General features: G+C 43.1%; 3 protein-coding genes across 3 annotated transcripts; all 3 read right to left on the reverse strand.

Annotated features, from left to right (window-relative positions):
* LOC129833025 (melanoregulin-like) lies at nucleotides 1-7,464 on the reverse strand. The gene is made up of 5 exons (XM_055897242.1): nucleotides 5,590-7,464; nucleotides 3,017-3,179; nucleotides 2,584-2,674; nucleotides 2,232-2,395; nucleotides 1-1,901 (listed from the first exon to the last, which is right to left on the reverse strand). The coding sequence occupies exons 1-5, from the start codon at nucleotides 5,682-5,684 to the stop codon at nucleotides 1,680-1,682; spliced, it is 735 nt and encodes a 244-aa protein (XP_055753217.1). The 5' UTR covers nucleotides 5,685-7,464; the 3' UTR covers nucleotides 1-1,679.
* Nucleotides 7,465-7,564: 100 nt separating this feature from the next.
* On the reverse strand, nucleotides 7,565-20,548 carry LOC129833024 (stAR-related lipid transfer protein 3). The gene is made up of 14 exons (XM_055897241.1): nucleotides 20,476-20,548; nucleotides 16,385-16,629; nucleotides 13,996-14,073; nucleotides 13,722-13,799; nucleotides 13,541-13,594; nucleotides 12,851-12,968; nucleotides 12,483-12,584; nucleotides 12,171-12,319; nucleotides 11,580-11,642; nucleotides 10,389-10,484; nucleotides 10,142-10,221; nucleotides 9,861-9,965; nucleotides 9,588-9,681; nucleotides 7,565-9,479 (listed from the first exon to the last, which is right to left on the reverse strand). The coding sequence occupies exons 2-14, from the start codon at nucleotides 16,601-16,603 to the stop codon at nucleotides 9,375-9,377; spliced, it is 1,341 nt and encodes a 446-aa protein (XP_055753216.1). The 5' UTR covers nucleotides 16,604-16,629; nucleotides 20,476-20,548; the 3' UTR covers nucleotides 7,565-9,374.
* Nucleotides 20,549-21,177: 629 nt separating this feature from the next.
* LOC129833027 (protein phosphatase 1 regulatory subunit 1B-like) lies at nucleotides 21,178-25,839 on the reverse strand. Its single transcript, XM_055897243.1, has 3 exons — nucleotides 25,693-25,839; nucleotides 24,221-24,358; nucleotides 21,178-23,252 (listed from the first exon to the last, which is right to left on the reverse strand). Exons 1-3 carry the CDS (start codon nucleotides 25,826-25,828, stop codon nucleotides 23,116-23,118), a joined length of 411 nt encoding a protein of 136 aa, XP_055753218.1. The 5' UTR covers nucleotides 25,829-25,839; the 3' UTR covers nucleotides 21,178-23,115.
* Between the last annotated feature and the right edge of the window lie 6 nt (nucleotides 25,840-25,845).

The following is a 25,845-nucleotide window of genomic DNA, read 5'->3' on the forward strand; positions in this document are numbered from 1 at the left end:
CCCATCACTGGCAGCTAAAATCCAGTGTCACTCTACACTCTCTCTCTCCTCCACTGACAATACTGCAACTATTAGACTCTAGAATATCTAGCATCTTGTCTAGGCATCTCTTTGCTCTGTGCAACTAGGAAGGAACCACTTACTTGGGGGAATAGAGGGGGGTTCTCTTCGCCTGGTCCAGTCAGTGTGTCCCCTATATATATAAAAACAAATTTTTATAAAATGTGGGCTTAAAAATGAACTTGAGTAATTCATTTAACATCTGAAAAATGTCAAAACAGGACAAATCTGAGGGAGTGTGCCTTTGTTCCCCCAATGGGCATGATGCCACTGTCTGTCTATTTTCTAAGAAACAGGCTGATGCCCTGTTGAGAGACGTGCCCTCACCAGTGTCATTCTCACGTAACATTATAAACAGCTGACCATCAAATCATCAACATCCTCATCCACACACCCCCTGTGGATCCAGAGGGACGAGCACGCCCAGGACAGGCCAGATTGGGCCAGGTCAGAGGCTATCTCTGTGGGGCGTGGCTCACAGCAGGCATGGGTGAGCCACAGTGTTGGAGCTGTGACCACACCATGCCGACATGTGACAGGGAGTTTTGAGCTCCCCATGGACACATTAACCCTGCCACACACACACAACTTGGTCTGCAGTATCAGGTTGCCACTTTATTTTCCAAATCAACTTTACAATAGAACATGAGACACATGCTACATCCCCTTCAACTCACCAAAACATCCCAAACGCTCTCACAATCTTGACATGTACTTAAAGTGACCATTAGATACCCACATACTGCAACCTCCACTGTTCACACAGACACACACACACTCATTCAAAGTTGAGTCATTTTGTTACTAAACTCATCTCTGTAAACTTCATGAACAAAAACACACTAGTACCTCTTGATAAGCATGGTCCGTTAAATAAATGGATAACTCAAATGATTTAATTCGTTAACAAACATTTATTCCAAGGTAATCTTAACTAGTGGTTTTAAAAGACTGTCTTGTGACTAGATAAAACAAGTGCTGATAATCATGAGACAAAGTGCTGGGGTGGAACAGGACAGCTGTGCCCTACGGGTTTCAGTGCTATGTTAACTGTGTCCACTGTGTTCCCTGGCGGAGACCAATAATGAACAGACCCAGGGAGTTGGGTAACTAACACTGTCTGATTGATAACAAAAATGGCAGGGTGATAACCTCAAACTCCCCCTAATATACCTGAGACCCAGCTAAGTCTTCCTAAACAGAAAAATAAGAAAAACAGAATCATATTGGATCATGGTTCTGATGAGGGGAAAGGAAAGCTGTATTTTATTTGTTCAAACCTAAGGCTCTATTCAATTTGTATCGCAGAAGTGCAGCGTTACAGAGTGATTGAAATGTAAAGGTAATGTTCCCGTGTTAGCAGAGACCGCATACACGGTAAACACTGCACATGTCGGTTCAGTCAGAAATGACCTTTACATTTCTATCGCACAATCTGTAACACTTCAGCAACACAGATTGAATAGAGCCCCTAGTGTTAGTGCAAATTGGGAGAGTATTTTCAACAGAGTATATTCAGAATCAGACATCCTAGCACTGTATACTCCCAACTCTGCAACATAAACAACTAACTACTGCCCCCTGTCTACTGTCTGAGGTCATTGCAGCTCCTGTTCCGTCTAGAAGTTGTCCTCTCTTCCACTCCCATCTTCCTCATCCAGCCTCTTGTCCTCATCGTCGCTCCCTTCTCTGTTCATGGTGCGGTTCACTCTGGCCAGTAGCAACGGCAGGTTGACTGCTAATGGGTTGTCCTCATCTTCATCATCAGTATCACGCTTGGGGTAGAAGCGTCTAGCCTTCGCCAAGAAGTCCTCAGCAGCATCCAGGTATATGAGACGATCCTATATGAAAAGGAGAGAGGAGGGGAAAAGAGAGGAAGATGGAGAGAGGAAGGGAAGAGAGAGGAAGATGGGGAGAGGAGGGAAAGAGAGAGGAGGGAAAGAGAGAGGAGGGAAAGCGAGAGGAAGATGGAAAGCGAGAGGAAGATGGAGAGGGTGAAAAACAAAGAGTGAAGGAAGAAGAGAAAAGACCCAAAGAGGGAAGGAAGAAAGAGTAAACAGAAGAAGAGGGGAGGTATAAGAGTCATCATCATCAAACAGGAAGTGATTTGGAGAAGTGAAAGACATTATAACCATAATACTAAATGTCCCTCTGTTAGTTTCTGTTCTCACCAGGATGAAGAGGTATCTCTCAGGTGGGGCCTCCCGGGTGTTGAAGATAGACGTCTCAGAGTGGAGCGTGTGCAGTAGTGTGCGTGATGCCGAGGCGTTCTTCATACGGTCATACGACGCACTGGCAGACACCGTCAGCAGAGACTCCGCCTCCGCCATGAACCCTGAGCCAATGAGAGTTCACGGTTGCTAAGATTAGATTTGATTCATTTTGTCTTTCTCTCATTTTACCCTTCAATTTGTTCCCTGTCACCCTCATTTTACCCTTCCATTTGTTCCCTGTCACCCTCATTTTACCCTTCCATTTGTTCCCTGTCACCCTCATTTTACCCTTCCATTTGTTCTCTCTCACCTAAATTCTCCAGGATCATCTTCCACTTGTCCCTGACCTCCCGGCGCAGATCTCTCATACCCTCAATGTCCACACTCAGACGCCGGTGCGCCTACAGAGGGAAAGGGTGCAGGGTTACATACGAACAATATTAACCTAGTACACAACTATCACCACAAACACAGGTCAATCAACTAGAGTAAACCTACTGTGAGGTAGCAGCACATTCACCCAACAAACAGGAGACAACAAAGTTGTTGTTGGACAGGCATGGTACCCAGTTGGATAATGTAGGCCTACATTATACCAGAGCGCATAAAATGAATTGAAATGACGTGGAAACAACATTGATTCAACCAGTGTGTGCCCAGTGGGTCCCTCTTAGGAACCCAAACTCTCTGTTGTCATACAGTAAGTGTCCCCTGTCCCCCTCCCTGGGTCCCCCCTCTGGTACCAGCGAGCCCCTGCGTGTCTGGTTCCTGTTCTGGATGAGGTTGTACAGGATCCGGTCATCGTCTCTCTCCGAGTGGCTCGGGTCGCCTGGCTCACTCCACAGGTTCTGTTCCTGTTCCCTTCGCTTCTTCGCCTCGCGGTCAAAGTACTCCAAAGTGTCAGGACTGAAACAAATAGACGAATAGACACTCACACACACAAACGAACACAGACGCGCATGGTCTATAAGGGGAACATCGGGATGACTGTGAAGCTGTTATCAATTCGATAGATATAGAGAGGATCGTTGTTTGTTGGTTCCACACCTGTGTATTACACTAGTGTGACTAAATCTGAGGGCTATGGATGGAGAGCATGACATACAGTTGAAGTCGGAGGCTTACATACACTTAGGTTGGAGTCATTAAAACTCGTTTTTCAACCACTCTTGTTAAACAAACTATAGTTTTGGCAAGTCGGTTAGGACATCTACTCTGTGTCTGACACAAGTCAATTTTCCAATAATTGTTTATTTCACTTACAAGTCAGAGGTTTACATACACTAAGTTGACTGTGCCTTTAAACCGCTTAGAGAATTCCAGAAAATGATGTCATGGATTTAGAAGCTTCTGATAGGCTAATTGACATAATTTGAGTCAATTAGAGGTGTACCTGTGGATGTATTTCAAGGCCTACCTTCAAACTCAGTGCATCTTTGCTTGACATCATGGGAAAATCAAAAGAAATCAGCCAAAATCTCAGAAAAATGGAGGTGTATACCTCCAATTGTCATGGTGTAGACCTCCACAAGTCTGGTTCATCCTTGGGAGCAATTTCCAAACGCCTGAAGTTACCACGTTCATCTGTACAAACAATAGTACGCAAGTATAAACACCATGAGACCACGCAGCCGTCATACCGCTCAGGAAGGAGAAGACGCATTATGTCTCCTAGAGATGAACGTACTTTGGTGCAAAAATGGGTATAAACAAAAGTATTATATCCACAGTAAAACGAGTCCTATATCGACCTAACCTGAAAGGCTGTTCAGCAAGGAAGAAGCCACTTCTCCAAAACCGCCATAAAAAAAATCCAGACTACGGTTTGCAACTGCACATGGGGACAAAGATCGTACTTTTTGGAGAAATGTCCTTTGGTCTGATGAAACAAAAATAGAACTGTTTGGACATAATGACCATCGTTATGTTTGGAGGAAAAAGGGGGAGGCTTGCAACCCGAAGAACACCATCCCAACCGTGAAGCACGGTGGTGGCAGCATCATGTTGTGCGGAAGCTTTGTTGCAAGAGGGACTGGTGCACTTCACAAAATAGATGGCATCATGAGGACGGACAATTATGTGGATATATTGAAGCAACATCTCAAGACATCAATCAGGAAGTTAAAGCTTGGTCGTAAATGGGTCTTCCAAATGGACAATGACTCCAAGCAGACTTACAAAGTTGTGGCAAAATAGCTTAAGGACAACAAAGTCAAGGTATTGGAGTGGCCATCACAAAGCCCTGACTTCAATCCTATAGAAAATGTGTGGGCAGAACTGATAAAAGCGTGTGCGAGCCATGAGGCCTACAAACCTGACTCAGTTACACCAGCTCTGTCAGGAGGAATGGGCCAAAATTCACCCAAATTATTGTGGGAAGCTTGTGGAAGGCTACCCGAAATGTTTGACTCAAGTTAAACAATTTAAAGGCAATGCTACCAAATACTAAATGAGTGTATGTAAACTTCTGACCCACTGGGAATGTGATGAAATAAATAAAAGCTGAAATAAATCATTCTCTCTACTATTATTCTGACATTTCACATTCTTAAATAAAGTGGTGATCCTAACTGACCTAAGACAGGGACTTTTTTACTAGGATTAAATGTCAGGAATTGTGAAAGCTGAGTTTAAATGTATTTGGCTAAGGTGTACGTAAACTTCCGACTTCAACTGTCACTCTCAAAACTATAGATTGGTGTGGAGAGACATGAGGGTGAGAAATCACATGAGGAATTGTGACATTGTTTGTTTATTAAGCATCATGTTGTGTGTCTTGATAAGTGTGTGTAAGTCACAGGAGGTCTGTGGCATCTTAATTGGGGAGGACGGGCTCATGGTAATAGCTGGAGCGGAATGGTATCAAGTACATCAAACACATGGTTTGATGACATTCCATTCGCTCCATTCCAGTCATTATTATGAGCCATCCTCCCCTCAGCAGCCTCCTGTGGTGTAAGTGTGTTTGGATGTCATGGGTTGTCATGGTGATACGTGTGTATGTCAGGGTGTCATGGGCTGTCATGGTGATAAGTATGTATGTCAGTGTGTCATGGTGATAAGTATGTATGTCATGGTGATAAGTGTGTATGTCACTGTGTCATGGGTTGTCATGATAAGTGTGTATGCCAGTGTGTTGGGGTGTCATGGTGATAAGTGTGCATGTCACTGTATCATGGGTTGTCATGATAAGTGTGTATGTCAGTGTGTTGGGGTGTCATGGTAATAAGTGTGCATGTCAGTGTGTCGGGGTGTTATGGGTTGTCATGGTGATAAGTCTATATGTCAGTGTATCGCAGTGTCATGGATTGTATACCTGATTAAAGGCTCCTTCTCCTCCTCACTTTCATCATCGCTAATGCAGCAGCAGCAACAGAACCGAGCACAGAACCTCTTGAAGGCAGCCCCCATCTCTGCTGGAGAGAGAGAGGGAAGTAGAGCGGTAGAAGATAGCGTGAGAGCAGTTAGAGGTCCAGATAAGGTCTAGTGTCCAGATATGGTTAAACTCTTCAGACAAGAGAGGGTATACGCTACCGTTTCTCAAGTCCTATCCAGGTACAAGACACTATATCCACCTCTGTCTACCAGTTCCCTGCTGAGGATAGGTGACCCAGTGGTGTAGGATGAGGGTTCGGACCTGGAACCTTGGTCACACCCTCCGAGTTTGATTCCAAAACAATATCCACAGGAGCAAAGAGAAAAAGTTTGTCAAGCACTCAGAGCTGTTGAACACGCACGGTTCTCACTCTGTTGATACCCTGCCTCCGCACTGACAAAATGAGTTTCAAGAAAAATATCCCGTTCAGACAGAAACCATTCTAAAGAGTGTCGAGTGAACAGGTCATTTCCAACAACTGGGTTCCAATCCCCATCCCGATATCCACGCTGTATATACTGGTGTGGAATCCTCTTCTCATTCCAGGTCCCGATGTCTGAGGTCCAGAAGAGGTAGCCAGCTAAGGGCTCCAAATCCAGAGACTTTCCTCCTGGATCAGAGAAGCTGGAAGAGAGGATGACCCAGGGAATGTCTCACCACAAAGAGAGCACTGAGTAGCCTCTCCCCTCTCACTCATCACCACAGATCCACACGCACACACAAGACCCAACTCAGTCACAGCACAGTCATGTGAGCTGAACGATCCTCTGCCCCCCAGCAGGAATAGCAAGGCCCTAGCTACTGTAACCCCACCTTGCTACCCACATTCTTATCTCCTTTATCCATCCACTTAAAACCACACACTCTACAGAGGAAAGAAGGCTACATATTGCATTTAAACAAAACAAGCTTTTGTTTAGGGAATTTACTTCTTCAAAGTAAAATATGTGCTGCTAGATGTCACCGCCCCTAGGCCAATAACCTGGATGTACTCCTCACGTAGTGGAAATGGTAAAACAGCAAATATATCAGAGAACCGTTTCATCAATGAACAAGATAATCAGTGCTCCTATTATATAAAGACTCTAGATTCTATCCACACAGAATGGACCTCTTTTTAAAAAAATTCTAGGCTAAAAGGTACGCTTGGTTCACAAAATGATCTCTACCCAAATGCTGTATCTTATATACCACACTCATCCAAAAGGCAAAAAAAGGACAACATAGTAGATTGAAGTGTAAATGTTAATGGAGAGCTCCCATGAGATGGCAACTTTAGTCAGTGTTATAATCATGATAGAAACACCTTAGCCTCGAGCACGAGCACACAGAGAGCCATGCAAATGGTAGACAGGGTGAGAAAGAGGGAGACTGAGAAATGGAGCGTGACCATGTTCATTAGGGCTTGCAATAGGAAACTTTTTAAAACAATAAGTGTTTCTTATTGGACAGCCTGGTCTCATAGACTAGGCGCAACATAGTACACGTAAATCAGGGACACTCATATTAGGATTACCTGTTACGTTTGGTATGGTTACATAACACCCAAGGTTACTTAAGGCAAAAAAAACGAAAGTAGTGTGGTTGTCCCGGCCGTTTAACGTGAACGTCGAGCAACCAAAGGTTGCTGTGGACAGGTCCAGGTAGTCCCTCCATGTTCCAGTCCGTTTTGTTCAGTTCGGCACCTAATGGACAAAACCCTGTGTGTTGCCTGCATCTACTCAGTGGTTTGTGTCACGTTCCCTGTGAAATCTTCCTTATCAGAGGAGTCACTCCTAATATCACAAGTGTACATTTTGTAAAATGAGGCTTTTCAGTGTATGGACCTACAGGATAACCTACTCAACCAGCCATCTTGGACAGTCTGTGTTACAGGGTATGTTCACTGGAAAGGGGAGTCAGGATGTTTCATCAATAACTATTTAACATTTTATTAGAGATTCAAGGCGGGTTAATCTTCTGTTAAAAAATATAGTTGTTCAGTATCCTGGTAAAATATTTGAAGGCGATCATAAATTGACACATTTTTGTAAATGCTCAGCAGTTTGTATGATTTCAAAACATTAGAACAATCATCGAAATTAAAAATAAAAAAAAAATACACAACTGAAAATAAAACAACCTTTGCAACACATACCTTTAGCAAACAAGTGATATTCTAGTAATAGATAAGTCCCAACAGTTCAAGTGTGGTCACAGTGACACTATACGCCCATTTCTGTCACTATGACAAAGGCACCAAACCAACCAACAGCTTTCTCTGCCCAATTATTAGTTAAGAGATTTACAGAACTGGTTTAAGTGTGAAACTCCCACTCACACAGATGGCAAACTGTTCAAATTATCTTCAGACTTTTTCCCCCTCTTCTTCACAGAATTCAAAGACCTTATTTTCACTTTGACAGCTCATACATTTTTTCCCCAAAATGTTTTGTTCCTTTTCTGATACAATAATGATGTAGCTAAGCCGGTTAACTAGGGCCATAAAATAGAGTGGAGTCCAAAACAGAACAAGTCCGACTTGTATTTTTACAGGACTGCAAGGCATTAGAGGGGAACATGAGTTCTCACAAGTGTAATGTTCAATGACCTGACATACCAGACATTCAGCACTGCATCGTCATGCCCACAGCAGGCTGATGGCTGAAGGTTGTGATATGCAAAGCAGCATGCTTTAATTACATACAGAGAATCAGAACTCCAATTATAACCAATTTCAATATTGCATCCACCACAATGTTGAACATAACGAATCACAATTCATTTACTGCCACTTCTCCATCTACAGTATGTCTGCAGTAAAGTCTTCTCAGAAGGCTGCGATACATTTACCAATAGTTACATTTTAGGTCAACCATCATTAAGGGCAGTTGGATTCCCTCTCGCTAAAAAGGCCACTAAAGGCTTGGCACAGAAGAGTATCTGAAACTCTTTATGAACCCGTGAGCGACCGATAAGTCATCACAACCACCCATCTTGAGCTCCATTAAGTAGGTGGTCTCCCGTTGTTAGTAGAGCCGTGGTGGTGTCGCCCCCTAGTGGCTGGAGAACTACAGCACTCCTACAGTCAGCTTCAAATGGATCACAGTGCAGTGAGGGTCAACGAAGACAAAAGGAACACGCTGTGGGTTCATTGTGTTCCAACAGTTAAATTTTTGTTTATGATGTGGTCCATGTGTAGCGGTTTCCCTGGTTACCAGAGAAGGACAGTGAAGACAGTGGAAAAACAACAAGAAAAAAGCATAACAGCCCGTCAATGGCGAACATAAATGTGCAGTAGAATAAGGCTCAGAGTTAGCGGTCTTCACCAAGTCTCATCAAGCGTAGTCCTAGTCTGACCTCCATTACACTTTCAATACTGTTAGACTTCTTGGCTGGAGGGAGATGCAGCCAGCACTGGCATCAGTGAGAGAAACAGCAGAAAATTTACATAAAAACGAGTGTAACTATGTTTAAAAACAACATGGAGTTCCTGGGAGAGGAGGAACATCTCTGACAGCCCCAGACCTCACGTCTAAAAGACAGGTGAAAGTAGACACACCAGTCTCCCATCCTCTATGCTGTTGACCTTCCTCTAGTCTAAGTATGTTTGATATCCACCATAATCTCAGGTGCACTTCCAACTGTAGGTGTTCCCAAAACTCTGCAGTGACACCACCAAACCTGCGGTGGCGCTGTGGGTTGCAAGCATCTAGCTTCCCTACAGGAAATAAGTGAGAGGGCATCTAGCGAGTGGACCGTAGGTCACGGATGCGCTGGCGTAGATGGGCCATAAACTCAAACATGGTGGCAGCCAGACTCTGATGGATAAGGTAGCGGGGCAGTCGACCCTGAGACAAAACAAGATCAGACATGAAAGGTATACTGCTTCTCCAGCCCACTGACAATACCTCAAAGCAACAAGCACACACAAACCATCCTCAACAGTCTGTTCTTACCTTGAGGTCTGTGTTGAGCACCCAGATAAAGGTACAAACCGAGGGGTTACTGCTGGACTTCAGGACCACAAACCCTCCTGGACCATTCTCACCTCTAGGGAAGAAAAGAGAGAGAGGGACAGATGGTAGGGAGGAGAGGAGAAGAGCGAGTTAGAGGAGAGGGATGGTAGTATCACATGTCGGCTAATTAACTAGCATGAATGGTCTGGTTGACGCAATCTGCTTTCAGTATTGTTCCCAGTGAAATGAGGCTGTCTAGAGGCAAGGCCAGACCTGACATAGCGACTGTGCGGCGGCTTGCCGTCATGGTCGGTTGCCATGCCAGCGGAGACGTAGCAGTCTCGTTTGCGTTCCACCCGCCTCACATTCACAAAGTCCCTGAGGGATACAAGGACAAGAATTACTGTTACATTCAAAACATGGACAAAATAAGGGTTGGAACCATATATAATGTACTACTTTTGACCAGAGTCCTATGCGGGCCCTGGTCCAAATTAGTGCACTACATAGGGAACCGGATGACTCCATATTCGAGGTAGTCCATGTTGTGTTACCTGGCAGACACTACCCCCCCTGCTGCTCCGGAAGCGATATCGTACGACACCAGGGTGTTGTCATCCACCCTCTGGAGGATCTAAAGGAACAAATGGAGAGCAATGTCAGCCTTTGGCATCGTATGGGCCACAACAACTTATCTGAATCATAACAAAACAGTTTTCGCAGTAGGTTCACTGTACTCGGTTAACCCTGTTTGTCTGATGACTGGTCATGAGAAAAAGAGGAGAGGATAGTGCAGGTTACCTGGCAGCCAGAAACGGTTTTGTTCCACTGGGCCATCTTCTCTGGCTGTAAGATCACCTCCTGGTACACCAGCTCTGCAGGACACTGCATGAAGGCCTGGGACATACAGCACACAAACACATAGCTATAAATACAAAGCCTATCAAACAGTCTAGGAAGACATTAAATATACAGTGCCTTCAGAAAGTACTCAAACCCCTTGACTTTTCCCACATTGTTACATCCTTATTCTAAAATTGATTAAATAGTTTTTTCCCCTCATCAATGTAGACACAATACCCCACAATGACAAAGCAATTTATTTATTTTGACTGAAATATCGCATTTACATAAGTACTCAGACCCTTTACTCAGTACTTTGTTGAAGCCCCTTCGGCAGCGATTACAGCGTTGAGTCTTCTTGGGTTTGACGCTACAAGTTTGGCAAACCTGTATTTGGGGAGTTTCTCCCATTCTTCTCTGCAGATCCTCTCAAGCTCTGTCAGGTTGGATGGGGAGCGTCGCTGCACAGCAATTTTCATTTCTCTCCAGAGATTTTGGATCAGGTTCCAGTCCGAGCTCCGGCTGGGCCAATCAAGGACATTCAGAGCCTTGTCCTGAATCTACTCCTGTGTTGTCTTGGCTGTGTGCTTAGGGTAGATGTCGTGTTGGAAGGTGAACCTTCGCCCCAGTCTGAAGCCCTCGACACAATTCTGTCTTGGAGCTCTACGGTCAATTCCTTCGACCTCGTGGCTTGGTTTTTGCTCTGACGTGCACTGTCAACTGTGGGACCTTATATAGACAGGTGTGTGCCCTTCCAAATCATGTACAATCAATTGAATTTACCACAGGTGGAGTCCAATCAAGTTGTAAAAACATCTGAAGGATGATCAATGGAAACAGGATGCACCGGAGCTCAACTTCAAGTCTCATATTTCAGTTTTTATTTTTATTTTTTATAAATTTGCAAAAATGTCTAACAACCTTTTTTCGCTTTGTCATTATGTTGTATTGTGTGTAGATTGCTGAGGCAAAATATGTATTTAATCCATTTTAGCATAAGGCTGTAACGTAACAAAATGTGGAAAAAGTCAAGGGGTCTGAATATTTTCCGAAGGCATATAGCCCAATATACTAAATACTTACACCAGACAAGCCACACGTTATGAAAGCAAAGGCCATACACAAAAATGAACAGTGATGACCCTGTACCTTGAGAATGAAGGTCTTTCCATGGAAGGGGATCTCCAGTGTGTACACAGAATCTCCCGCGTCCTGACAAAAGGAGAAACAACGACATATTAGCAACATCCAGTAAATCTGTCACTATTAAACCATCTTGTGTCCAACCCACAAACTAACAGTGTACAACAACAGGTAGCTAACTAAAAGCAATTGGCACACGGGTGTCACTCATTCCATGGAGGGCCAAGTGTCTGTGGGTTTTTTGCTCCTCCCTTGTACTTGATTGAGTTCCTAACTGGTCACTGATTAGTTAGGAACTCCCCTCACCCGGTTGTCTAGGTCTTAACTGGATACAAATTGAAAGGAAGTAACAGAAACCTGCAGACACTCGGCCCTTCAGGGCGGTAGGTAGCCTAGTGGTTAGAGCGTTGGGCCAGTAACCGAGCTGACAAGGTAAAAATGTGTCGTTCTGCCCCTGAACAAGGCAGTGTTCCCTGGTAGGCCGTCATTGTAAATAAGAATTTGTTCTTAACTGACTTGCCTAGTTAAATAAAGGTTCAATTAAATTTAAAAAAAATCCTGGAATGAGTTTGACGCCCCTGAACTTGAGCCCCTCACATTGTTCTTCTCAAACTTCCAGTTCTCCTCCTGGGCCAGGATCTGTTCCACCACGGCCATGGCCTCTTTACCCTGCCTCACCAGCGCCTTCTCCTGGGGGGAGACTGCCCTGCGACCCAGCCCCTCCTCATCCAGGTCCTCCTCAGACCCTGGTCGTCATCGTAAAACACACACACACACACCATGGAGATTACAGTTAGGTAAGAGACGGCGTAAAGGTGAAACAAAGAGAAAGCGATATGGCAGACAAGGAAGATTGAGAAAGACATTGAGAATTACAAGGGAGAGAGAAAGGGAGATGTAGTGTGGTACCTGCGAGGGACTCAGGTGGAGAGTAGAACTGTCCTTCAGACACAGCGCGAGGGTAGATCATGGGAGCTCGCTCCGACGCTGCGTTCACTGCTGCTAGGTAGGCTGAGGGAGACACAGACCGTAAAGGGAGAAGTAAAAGACCACACATCTTCCTCTCCTCTTTGTCCATTCCATTACTGCAAATGTATCCATCTCATCATTCCATCCTACTTGTCTGTCCAATACAACCCACTTCTCCCTTCTGAGGGGATTTCCTGAGGGCCCAGACCTTATTTTGCAAATGCATGTGCTCTGGCAAACTGACACAACAAACACGGTTAATGGAAACCCCCGGACCATTCACATGTATCCATCTCCCTGTGACTCACCTCTCTCATCACCAGCCTCTATGGAGAGCACCTTGAAGTCCAGGAACCACGTCTCCAGCCACGCCACCACAAAGGATGTGATGGGCAACACGTAGCCAAAGGCATTCTGGGATAGCAGCTGTGTGAGGAATGACACGTCAGTCTGAGACAAGTGGTGTATATATAGGCTACATCCCAAATGGCACCCTATTCCCTATTTAGCACACTACATGTGACCAGGGTCCGTAAGGGTCTGGTCAAAAGTAATGCACTATAGAGGAACGGGTGGCATTTGGTACTCTAACATACACATGTGTAGACAGCCATATTGCATTTGAATAAACACTACTACTTCTGCCATTTCCGAGACGTGACGCTGGGCAGGTATCTTGACAAAAGCAACACTTTGTCTCCTTCCCCTTCGTTATGAATAAATAGCGAAGAGATTGTAGGGGTGTGTGGCTTTCAGGCTGTCGACGCGGCGCGTTGACACAGAGGGCAGAAGAAAGACTTAACTCGGATCATAATAGATCTGAATGTATAATCCCCACCGTGCTGCCTACACAGTAAAGGTCAACTGCAGACAAACTGACAATATACTCATGTTCTTATTGAATAGAGAAGTGAAAATGTGAAGTGGCTCGGGAACACAGACAAGTGTGGGGCTCAGTCAAAACTGTTTCTGGTAAGAGGCGAGAGGGAGGCACTCACATTGGAGAGAATGACCTTGGCTACAAGGAAGGAGCTGGTCACTAGAGTGGTGATCTATGAGAATGAAACACTGTTAAAAACAACAGCTGGTATTGGGTGAGAGCAGTCAGCACACACCACATATGACCATCAGTCCATCTAGGTGCCAGGCTGTCGGGTCTGTCTCAAGGAGCGCTCTTACCGCAATGACCCACCAGTGCCTCAGACGCAGAGCAGCATAGCCCAACTGGAGACACAGGAAACGAAACCAGGCAAGGAGCTGTGGTGGAGAAAAAAAGACAAACAAGATAAGAGTAAAACTACCCAGTTATTTCCGTATGTGGTCATGAGAGCTGACCATGTTGACTTAGCTTTCAATACAGGCAAGCGGCGGGCATGCGAGTCACCTTGACAGTACGTTCAGTCAAACGTACGACTTTCTGACCGATTATTAAAGCTTGATCGTTTACACTCACAAAGATGTCAAAGAAGGAGGACTGGAAGCTGTACTTGACAACCTCCAACTCAAGGCTCTGCCAAATGGAGTTCTGGATCTGCAGTAGGCAAGAGTAGAACCATTCAGTAAACATGCAGCCAGAGGCCATCTCTTCCTATAACATACACACATCATCATTAGGGAACACTGTCATAACGAGAGAACATAACCGACACACACAGAGAAAATAACCGAAAGTAAACTGTTAACAGCTCTGCTGGGAATCTAGCAATCTCGTTCACATTTTTAAGGAAGTGGTAACGTGATAAGAGCAATACACTGGGCGTACAAAACATGGACAACACCTGCTCTTTCCATGACCGACTGACCAGATGAATGCTACGATCCCTTATTGACGTCACTTCAGATCAGTGTAGATGAATGGGAGGAGACAGGTTAAAGAAGGATTTTTAAGCATTGAGACATGGATTGTGTATGTATGCCATTCAGAGGGTGAATTGGCAAGGCAAATATTTAAGTGCCTTTGAACAGGGGCTGGGCGACGTGGCCAAAATATCTTATCATATGGTATTTTTCACATTTTTGACAGTATTTTATGTTTTTGAAAAGTTAAAGTTCTAAATTTGCTTTATGGTAGTACGTGACCCTAAGGTGGCAACACATATATTCTAAATTATTTCAAATTAGTCTTTATCCATTCCGATTGTTTTATATTGTTCAATTCAACTTCAACCTAAAATAATTTCCTGCACTCATTTGAGAGTTTCCACACTGCCACGATATTGGCAAAAATACTAGGCCGTATTTTTAACCAAATGTTGCAATAGCGATATTATCATAATTCTGTAGTTAGAATATAAATAATAGTGGGCATTTTGAATACAGTGTTGTTTGGCATGACAACGAATGAAAATGCCATGGACGAGTTATTGTGACAGTGTAGGAACCAAAGTGATATTCAGTGTTTCCTAGGGGACCCTATAATCTTTGGCTACATTAAATCTTTATTCATGTACATATAATTCATGCTTCGCCTATTCCTCTTTGATTTAGAAGATACTGTTGCACAAACAACATGCTGATTTAATCCTCCACCAGTACTGGTATCAGGCTCTATTAGCTGGCTACGTTTGCCCCGACTCGGTACTTTTATTAGCTAGTTAGCCAGCTAACAAGTTATTAGCATTAGTGGCTAACACGATTTAGCTTAACATGCTAAGAAAATACAAACTAGCTGTTTGCCGATGTAAGAAACACAAACTGATATTGTAATTATAGAACGCTTGTGGATTTATATTAAGATCAAAGTGGAAACATCGTTGTCATCAACATTGTTGCATGTGCTGTATTGACCATGCAGACTGAACGAAAGTGTCTCGTTCCTTGAGTGACAGGGGGTGGAACTAGGGCTGTGTTGAAAGCGGCATGGAGAGAGAGAGAGCAGAGAAAGGTGACTCGGGAAGCAGAGTAAACGATAAAAATGGACGTTACACACGGCGTATCACATTTAACAAACCAAACATTCAAATTGCTTTATAGAAGGTAAGGTAAAAACTCAAACGTCCGTGCATAAATACCAGTATATAGTAAAATACGGTATACTGCCCAGCCCTACTTTGAACAGGGTATGGTAGTAGGTGCCAGGCATACCGGTTTGTGTCAAGAACTACAACACTGCTGGGATTTTCACAATCAACGTTGCCCGTGTGTATCAAGAATGGTCCACCACCCAAAGGACATCCAGCCAACTTGACAGTCAACACAGGAAAGGGAAGGCCAGCATCCCTGCGGAACGCTTTCGACACCTTGTAGAGGAAGGGGTTCTTAATGTGTGGTATACTCAGTGTATACCCTGTGGTACACACACAATATACACAATTGGCATAATGTAGAACAGTGAAAATAAGTATGGAGAGTGACACTGAGAAAAATTGTCAAAAACAAGGGGCAGAGACCAACAGGTGAGACACATAAAAGAAAGTAGCAATACATGGGTCCCCGAGCGATCTAAGACACTGCATCTCAGTGCTAGAGGACTAACTACAGACCCTGGTTCCATTCCAGGCTGTATCACAGCGGTCTAAGATACTGCATCTCAGTACTAGAGGACTCACTAGACCCTGGTTCCATTCCAGGCTGTATCACAGCGGTCTAAGACACTGCATCTCAGTGCTAGAAAACTAACTACAGACCCTGGTTCCATTCCAGGCTATAATACAACCAGCCATGATTGGGAGTCCCATAGGGCGGCGCACAATTGGCCCAGCGTCGTCCGGTTTAGGGTTTGGCTGGGGTAGGCCGTCATTGTAAATAAGAATTTGTTCTTAACTGATTTGCCTAGATAAATAAAAGGTTTAATAAAATAAATAAAATGAGAGTTGAAATAGATTGACAATGAGATAACTCACATTGAGCTCGATGATCCACAGCAGGGAGATGAAGAGGAGGTCAAAGGTGACAAAGAGGCAAAAGGTGCGACGGACGTCCGAGATGACCTTCTTCTCCCCAGGGGGCACCACCAGGTAGTGGGGGGAGGGGAGGGATACAGTGGTGGAGTAGGACGCATTCAGGGAGGCGATGGCAGGAAGGCTCCCCCCAAACTCCCCATAGTCCACTCCGCCCGGCATTCCTACTGAGAGAGGGGCCGATCCACCTGGGACAGAGAGAGGGGGAGTAATGGTGAGGTGTGGCCAGTGAAAGTGCAAGGATAAGGGGGAACTCATGTTGGGCTGGTCTGCCAGAAGCGGTGGAGTTTGCTATAATTTAAAAGCTTACAAACAGTGTTGAACTATTTGACTATTTCTTGGAAAAAAAAGTTAAATCAAATTTTCTTTTTAAACCATTAACGTAAATTCTAAAAACACAAATGACGGTTTTTTTCATATTCTCATACACTACATGGTAAAGAGTATGTGGACAACTGCTCGTCAAACATCTCATTCCAAAATGATGGGCATTACTATAGAGTTGGTCCCCCCCTTTGCTGCTACAACAGAATATCTGGGAAAGCTTTCCACCAGATGTTGAATCATTGCTGATGGGACTTTATCCATTCAGCCACAGGAGCATTAGAGAGGCCTAATCACTTGACCTGGCTCGCAGTCGGCATTCCAATTCATCACAAAGGTGTTCGATAGGGTTGAGGTCAGGGCTCTGTGCAGGCCAGTCAAGTTCTTCCACACCGATCGACACAAACCATTTCTGTATGGACCTCGCTTTGTGTGCGGGGGCATAACAGGAAAGGGCCTTCCCCAGACTGTTGCAAGCACAGAATCATCTACAATATCATTGCATGCAGTAGCGTTAAGATTTCCCTTCACTGGAACTAAGGGCCCTAGCCCGAACCATGAAAAACAGCCTCAGACCATTATTCCACCTCCACCAAAATGTACAGTTGGCACTATGCATTGGGGCAGGTAGTGTTCTCCTGGCATCTGCCAAACCCAGATTCGTGTGTCAGACTGCCAGATGGTGAAGTGTGATTCATCACTCAAGAGAACGTGTTTCCACTTCTCCAGAGTCCAATGGCGAGCATTAAACCACTCAAGCCGACGCTTGGCATTGCGCATGGTGATCTTAGGCTTGTGTGTTGCAACCAAGGACAGACGATTTTACGCGCTTCAGCACTCGGCGGTCCCGTTCTCTAAGCTTGTGTGGCCTACCACTTTGCGACTGAGCCGTTGTTGCTCCTAGACGTTTACACTTCACAATAACAGCACTTATAGTTGACTGGGGCAGCTCTAGCTGGGCAGAAATTTTACAAACTGACTTGTTGGAAAGGTGGCATCCTATGACGGTGTCATGTTGAAAATCACCGAGCTCTTCAATAAGGCCATTCCATTGTCAATGTTTGTCTATTGAGATTGTGTGGCTTTGTGCTCAATTTTATACACCTGTCAGCAACGGGTATGGCTGAAATAGCTGAACCCACTAATTTTAAAGGGTGTCCGGTGGACTTCAATCAAGTTGTAGAAACATCTCAAGGATGATCAATGGAAACAGGATGCACATGAGCTCAATTTCGAGTCTCATAGCAAAGGGTCTGAATACTTATGTAAATAAGGTATTTCTATTTTAATACATTTGCAAAAATTTCTAAAAATCTTTTCCCTTTGTCATTATGGGGTATTGTGTGTAGATTGATGAGGGGAAAAATGTATTTAATCAATTTTAGAGCAAGGCTGTAACGTAACAAAATGTGGAAATAGTTAAGGGGTCTGAATACTTTCCGAATGCAGAGTACTGTATTCTAGTCAAGGCCATCTTATTCAACTATTGCTGTACATATACTATTGTATCCTATGTATTCTTCAGATATATTATATTTTCTATCCATATACTGTCTATAAATCACACACACGCACAATATTTATACTCCGGACTCAAACATGGCTTTTCTAATTTTTATCTATATTTCTTAATTCCATTCTTTTACTTTTAGATTTGCTTGTTGTGTGTATTGTTAGATATTACAGCACTGTTGGAGCTAGGAACACAAGCATTTCGCTACACCCGCAATAACATCTGCTAGTTGTATGCTCATGATAACATAGCTACAGTATTTCACCTTTTCATTTGTATATTATTGCTTACTAGTTGTGTCCAATTTGGTAACCACTCCCTCTTCTAATTAGGGCTAATTGGAAAAGCCTTTCAAAAGAGGACATTGTATTCTCCCTTTTCTGTACTCCCTGACGAAGGCCATGCAGCCGAAACGCGTCGGTTTTTAACAACTTTGTTTCTATTGAACATGCCATACTAATAAAGGCATTTTAATTTATTATATGAAGAGTGCCTTGGTCCTCCTTTCTTTTTGATGACCTATTTACACCTTTTACCAAAGAGCACCTTCTATCTACCAAAATATACTATAGTGTACCTCAGTAGCGCTTCCCTTCCTCCTCTTTCAACATCTGCTAATTATTTGTATTTTTTATTTCACCTTTATTTAACCAGGTAGGCCAGTTGAGAACAAGTTCTCATTTACAACTGCGACATGGCCAAGATAAAGCAAAGCAGTGCGACAAAAACATAAACACAGAGTTACACATAAACAAACGTACAGTCAATAACACAATAGAAAAATATATGTACAGTGTGTGCAAATGTAGAAGATTAGGGAGGTAAGGCAATAAATAGGCCATAGAGGCGGAATAATTACAATTTTGCATTAACACTGGAGTGATAGATGTGCAGATGATGATGTGCAAGTAGAGATACTGGGGTGCAAAAGAGCAAGAAGATAAATATCAATATGGGGATGAGGTATTTCATCCCCTATACACAATTATGTGTATAGGCGACCAATAACATTTGATTTGATCATCATCATCAATAATGATGTTTTATTCTAGACAATAGATCATACAAAGTGATTGCCTGATGATCTTCTGAATTTCCCAATACCCTGTTTGTAAGCTTTTAAATGATATCAATCTCAACCGTTTATCTTTTCCAGTGAGGAAGATATGGATGGTATGCAAAAATGGGTCAAATTTGAGCACCTTCATCTCTTGGAATTTTTGGCATTCAGGTCCAAAAAGGCACTTTCTGACCACTTCTACCATGGGCAAATATGTGTAGATTTCGTTAAAATTACAAAGAGGTCCTGTCAAAAAGTGATTGAATTAAAATGTAAATACCTCACAAGGAAAACTTAACATAAGTGTTTTCAGTAAAGAGGCATACATGCACGGAAAAGGTAAAGATAGATGTGGTCAATCAACAAGACTTGATCTTTATACACCTGTCAGCAACGGGTATGGCTGAAATAGCTGAACCCACTAATGGCCGGCCGGCAACACCCTCTAATAAAGTAAACAGCAGATACTTTGAACATTGGCCTGTTAGAGATAACAATAAATGCTGTTGATTTATCTGATTCTGAGAAGGCCTATTTACAGTATTGATTAGCTTAGAATGCATCAATTAGCATTGGGGTTGAAGACTGAACACATTAGGCTAAATTACCCTCCTACAGACAAACAACTTAACCCTGAGATCTGGCCTGTGTACCGCCAGCCACATTACATAAGGGACCAATTTGACCAACCAGTCGACACAAATCACTGCATTAGAAATCGTACTAAAACTGTACAATAAATAACTAGGTAACTTATATAGCTAACTAGCTACAGTAGATAGCTAGCTAACCAGCTAGCTAGCTGACAGCTAAACTGAAACTGGCAAGCTACAACTGGCTTAGCAATACATGCAGGTTCCGTTTACGTACACACATGTACAATTAGTAAATAATACTGGGGGTAATATTTAATTGATTTAGGCTTGCATTACAAGTAGAGAAAACAACAATGCTAGCGCTGGCTTTAGCATTACCATTATCTAGCTAACAACATAGCCACAGTATACACCCCATTCTCATGAATATATTACAATTAAACATAAATAAATAGGACACAAATGTCACATCTGAACAATGACCACACGAAATTGGTTTGAATGTTATAAGGAACACTGTAGTCCTGAGCCTTTAACTCACCTAATTTAGTACATCACCATCGACGAAACGTATCTTCCGGGAATACCTTTTACATGAAATTGGTCACTATCTCACTTCCGGGTTAGATTTAGGGTAATCTGGTTTTAATGTCTATGGTTGTACGATGTTAGCTATTTGTTTTTAATCTGACAACAGTAGCATTAGGCTACTTAAACTACAAATGCAATATTAAAGGACCTACCATTATATTTGTCTATTGATGCAATAATTTATCAGTCCAAAGAAATTAATTAGCATACTTTCTAGGAAGCTTGTTTTTAATTTGCCAGCTGACTTTGCCAGTTTTGTTTTCCATGCGAGTGTTTTCTGACATACTCCACTTGAAGAACATACCACCTGAGAAGCAACCAGACAGCATTCCAAGTATCAGAATTCCTTCTGGAATGTGGGTAGTGTTCATTCATTCCGTCATAGGCTGTGAAATACGGACCACTTGTTTCAATCATTTTATGCGGTGCAGTAGTACCTATAATTAAGGTCATATATGTTATTTTAAAAAGCATATTTTCAAAATTTTAGGATTAGTTTCACACACCAGAACAAATCGAATTCCTTCATCCAAGCTGTGTCCTTGTGTATTACTGTGAGGATTACTTTGTATGTTCATCACAGACACACATACACACAAGGAATGCAGGCATGAACGCACACACACACACACACACACAAAGTCATTTCAAATCAGGAAAATGTGTTTATTTAGATATTGTTATTGTGGCTCACATTGAAATGTCTACATCTTTAACAAGTACAGAAAAAAGAATGAAATAAAGAAGAATATTATCGATTCAAGTTAATTCTTGCCATGGCACTCGCCTATTGACCGTGGAGGATAGGGAGACTTGGAGAAGGAGAGGATGCTCACTCCAGCCAGACAGTGAGAGAATGGAGGGAGTAGGTGCCATATGTCTCAAAACTTTAAAGGGCTGCCCAGCCCATACACCCAGGCAAGAGAAAAGAGCATACAAAAGTTCAATTGTCCAACAAAAAGAGAATCAAAACAATGACAATATATTAGCAGTTGGTACAGATTGAGACATTCAGCTGTGACACTACCAAAATGTATTCCGCTGACTCAAGCAATCCTGCAGTTGGAGAACAGATGTGATGGAAATAAAGAAAACTGTTTATTAGATTGACATTATCAATGAGAATATGATGATAATGACATTCTGAGGGTGAATATTTTAATATTCAAATGTGTCATTCCTTTTCAGCGGAAAGAGAGAGAGAGAAAGAGAGTCACTATGTATTGTATTGTCTGCGTTGTTTTTCATGAGAATATGAAAAACACAGTTATCCAAGTCGTGACTAAAAGGTTACTAAACGTTGTGACAATTGTTCAACAGAAAGAGACCGTATACAGCTAAGTTGATTAATTCATCTTTAGACAGGAAATTATTTAAACAAACAAACAATACGAATCTGATTCTGGATACAAAACTAATACATTTTCTTTCTCACAAAAAAACGACATTGGGCTACTTTTATAAAAGCATGGCATCCTCAGATACACCCAGAGTACATCATTGACACAAATAGCTTTGATGGACACCAAAAAGAACTTCAAATGCATCACAAATAAATGTTTCAAATACATTACAAATCTAGATCATTTCAATTATATAGATGCATATTATCTGAAGGCCTATGCAGTGCACAGTTTATTGTATGTGAATCCATGTCAATACGCACACTCTGGTTATTCTACATCCCCTATCTTGCCACAAGATGGCAGCAGCTGCTCACTTCTTCCAAGAACAAGATCTCAATATGATTATGCTGCAGAGATATCCAATCTAGGCCAGAGTGAAATTTGGTACACATAATACAGGTCTTTGTGATTTTGAAAGGAACCCATGTGGGAGTCTGTATTATCATGTCTGCACAGTAATGGAGCAGCTTTAGAATATAGTCTGAACCGATAGTGAGATGATATCTTCTGTGTGTGTGTGTGTGTGTGTGTGTGTGTGTGTGTGTGTGTGTGTGTGTGTGTGTGTGTGTGTGTGTGTGTGTGTGTGTGTGTGTGTGTGTGTGTGTGTGTTGTGTGTGTTTGTGTGTGTGTGTGTGTGCTCTATACTGAAGCTGTTCATCAGCGTTTGTCCGTTTACAGTTATTTTGAGTGTCGTGTAATTATTTCTAGCCATTATTCCATTGCTTTGTAACATTAAAGAGCAAAGTAAGAAAGTGAGTTGTGAATGAATGGTTCCCCTGACATGGAAGAGAAGACTAGCGTTGCAGTGAGGGACCTCGAGGTCACAGTGACCTTGCCCTATCCACTAGTCTCATTAGTTCTAAGGAGCCACTCCTCACCTCTTCACAAGGGCCATATCTATTATACATTCTCTCTCCCTCTCTCTCTCCCTCTCTCCCCCTCTCTCTCTCTCCCTCTCTCCCCCTCTCTCTCTCCCACTCTCTTTCCAGATTTTTTGCTCACAGATTTGCCGACAGTACCTACCTACATTCATTCATTCATTTAATTTTAATACTTACCATCCAAACTTAGAAGCTCTCTTTCTCACTCACACGTTCACACATTAAAATCACTCATTCATTCACTCAATCATTCACACATCTGCCACCATCTCTCTCCCTTCATAATTCTTTTCCAAAGTAGTGTTAAAACTTTACACTTTTGCGCACTTTCTTTGCCTTCTCCTCTGTCTTTTCTTCTGTCTTTTCCTCCTCTTTCTCTTCCTCCTCTTCCCCTTCATCCGGCTTCTCTGATTGGTCTATGGTGCTGGTCGCTTGGGGGTCTATGGAGACAAGAGGTGACGTCAAAGAACAGCAGCACACACTGGTCTCCTTCAAATCAAACCACTAACCTTTTACACAAGTAAGCTTGAAGACTACTTAGATTTGTGGATTTTGAAACAAACAACACTAGGGAAAAGAGGTTAATCAATTCATGGGACATCATAATAACTCTACTCCCAAACTAGTCTATGGTAATCTGGTTCTACTTGTCATTTCCTGGTCAGGCATGTGCCTCCTGTGAGTGTGTGTGTGTAGAAATACATGTGTGTGAAACATGGTCTGAATCAAGTCTGAATCATACCAGTACATATGAAAGTGACTACTGCATAAATGTGCACGTGTACGCAGGCATAATTAGGCAATTGCTCTAGTGAGGATAATCACAGTCTACTTCAATGTATCTTTAAGAGTCCCTGTCTCGCGATGTGTGACACTACAGTCACTCTGCAGCCGTGTTGCGTTCAAACGACAGATTTATAGAAAAATTATGACAGTAATAGCCAATGAAACAGCGTTTAACGATGCTACAGGAGGGATTTCATTAGGAAGCTCTGCCATCTGGGCTGGCAGCCCAGCATCCTTACTGATGCCACAGAGAGAGCAGACTGTTAGCCTGTTAGCCGTGGCTAGGCATCTCTGGCCCCTGACTGGCACAGGGCAGGATGGGAGCACAGGGAGGTCTGTGGTGTTCTCTGATAGATTTGGTGGAGTGATGCTAATATGTGCTAATATAATATCACAGCTACTTGTCTGCAGAGAGGAGTTTATCTGAGGCCCTGCTGTTTTGAACACGGCATAGTGAAACATTCAGCCCATTTGACTGAAAAGTGGGCACTGAATAACAATGGCTATACACACAGCTAAACATGTAAGCTGGTTACACCATTGGTCAAAGCATCAATGCGATTACATGAGTGAGTGTATATAGTGTGTTACTGCTTGGCAGTGTATGGAATCCCTATCTCACCAGCAGCTTTGGTGGGGAATCTTTCCTCCCTCTCCTCATGACAGGGGTAGTCATCGTACTCCTCCCCCTCAAAGGGGTCTTCCAAGGGGGGGTAGACACCCAGGTTTTGCATGTGTGCCTCAGCCATCTTCTGGACGGCTGGACGCACACATACACACACACAGGATACACAGGAACACACACAGGGACAAACACAGGGACAAACACAGGGACAAAGGGAGAGAGGGATAGCTTCAACACTGTCAACGTTACCATGCTTCATACGGGCTTTCAGATTCATGCCAGACAGACAGATAAGCAGCCAGCCAACCAGACAGAAAGACAGTTAGACAAATTGAGGGGCAGAATAGCCAGCACTTTCATGTTTTGTAGTTTATAATGGACTGGTATTATACATTTGTGTCCTTTTCTCTTTCCTGCATTTGTTTTTATCCTTTAATTTCTCCTGTCTGTTCCCCTGTTCTTTTGCTCTCTAAACAATGCTGACTCACCCCGTTCTCTCTCTCTCTCTCTCTCTCTCTCTCTCTCTCTCTCTCTCTCTCTCCTCTCCTCTCTCTCTCTCTCTCTCTCTCTCTCTCTCTCTCTCTCTCTCCTCTCATCTCTCTCTCTCTCTCTCTCTCTCTCTCTCTCTCTCTCTCTCTCTCTCTCTCTCTCTCTCTCTCTCTCTCTCTCTCTCTCTCTCTCTCTCTCTCTCTCTCTCTCTCTCTCTCTCTCTCTCTCTCTCTCTCTCTCTCTCTCTGAGCCTGGCTGAACTAATGAAGGATGGTATACTGATACAGGAACACAGAGTGGGTTATTATAATAACACTCTACACGCATATAGTAATCCCCCTTTAATTAACATCTACTGACAAGCCTCCAAATAGATTTTTTCTGGTCTTACTAGCACATGCTCTAAGTTTATGGCTCTGCGTGCAACAACAAGTATAAAGCAACATTTAGAACTGCGTGTGTGTGTGTGTGTGTGTGTGTGTGTGTGTGTGTGTGTGTGTGTGTGTGTGTGTGTGTGTGTGTGTGTGTGTGTGTGTGTGTGTGTGTGTGTGTGTGTGTGTGTGTATATCTGCAGCTGTATACACTCCTTTGGTAATCCTGGATGATCCAGAGCTGCACAGACTCACTCAGTGTCTCACAGCTGTCACACTCTCTAATCTATCACTCTCCCTTTTTCTCTCTCTCACTCTCTCCCTCTCTCTCGTTATGTGCATAGAAACAAAACATGTGTATACATTTCTATAGAAGAAATCCCTCTTGCACGTAGATACAGTATAGAACCTACTCTTATAAAGACACTCCAGCTGATTGACGTGACTTGTATTAATTTGTCACGTGCATCTGATCCCACTGCCCCCATTTCACAAATAATACAATCAGGAGGCAACAGAACAGTAAAGCAAGGTAAACACAGTATCAACACAGGGATAATTCACCATACAGAGGACATGTATACACGACTTACTCAGTTATACTCTTACCTTTCAGGGATGGTGGCTGATACACATTTGGGTTGACTCGCTTGGGCTTGAGTACCCCATTCTCTCCTACAATCCACTGTGGAAGGAAGAACAAGTTGAATGTGGCCTGCAATTTTGAAATTACGCAACCGTTCATATGACTGTAGGGTGACA

This window comes from Salvelinus fontinalis, chromosome 34 (genome assembly GCF_029448725.1).
Source record: "Salvelinus fontinalis isolate EN_2023a chromosome 34, ASM2944872v1, whole genome shotgun sequence".
Taxonomy (NCBI): Eukaryota; Metazoa; Chordata; class Actinopteri; order Salmoniformes; family Salmonidae; genus Salvelinus; species Salvelinus fontinalis.

Coding starts and splice junctions, on each gene's coding strand:
- LOC129833025 (XM_055897242.1), bottom strand. CDS start 5,684: ATGGGGGCTGCCTTCAAGAGGTTCTGTGCTCGGTTCTGTTGCTGCTGC. Junction 3,180..5,589: donor GAGAAGGAGCCTTTAATCAG/GTATACAATCCA, acceptor TATTTGTTTCAG/TCCTGACACTTTGGAGTACT. Junction 2,396..2,583: donor GATGATCCTGGAGAATTTAG/GTGAGAGAGAAC, acceptor TCATTGGCTCAG/GGTTCATGGCGGAGGCGGAG.
- LOC129833024 (XM_055897241.1), bottom strand. CDS start 16,603: ATGCCGGGCGGAGTGGACTATGGGGAGTTTGGGGGGAGCCTTCCTGCC. Junction 14,074..16,384: donor TGTGGATCATCGAGCTCAAT/GTGAGTTATCTC, acceptor TGCCTACTGCAG/ATCCAGAACTCCATTTGGCA. Junction 12,969..13,540: donor CCAAGGTCATTCTCTCCAAT/GTGAGTGCCTCC, acceptor TTCCTCACACAG/CTGCTATCCCAGAATGCCTT.
- LOC129833027 (XM_055897243.1), bottom strand. CDS start 25,828: ATGAACGGTTGCGTAATTTCAAAATTGCAGGCCACATTCAACTTGTTC. Junction 24,359..25,692: donor TCAGCCACCATCCCTGAAAG/GTAAGAGTATAA, acceptor GTGTGCGTCCAG/CCGTCCAGAAGATGGCTGAG. Junction 23,253..24,220: donor ATTCCCCACCAAAGCTGCTG/GTGAGATAGGGA, acceptor TTGTCTCCATAG/ACCCCCAAGCGACCAGCACC.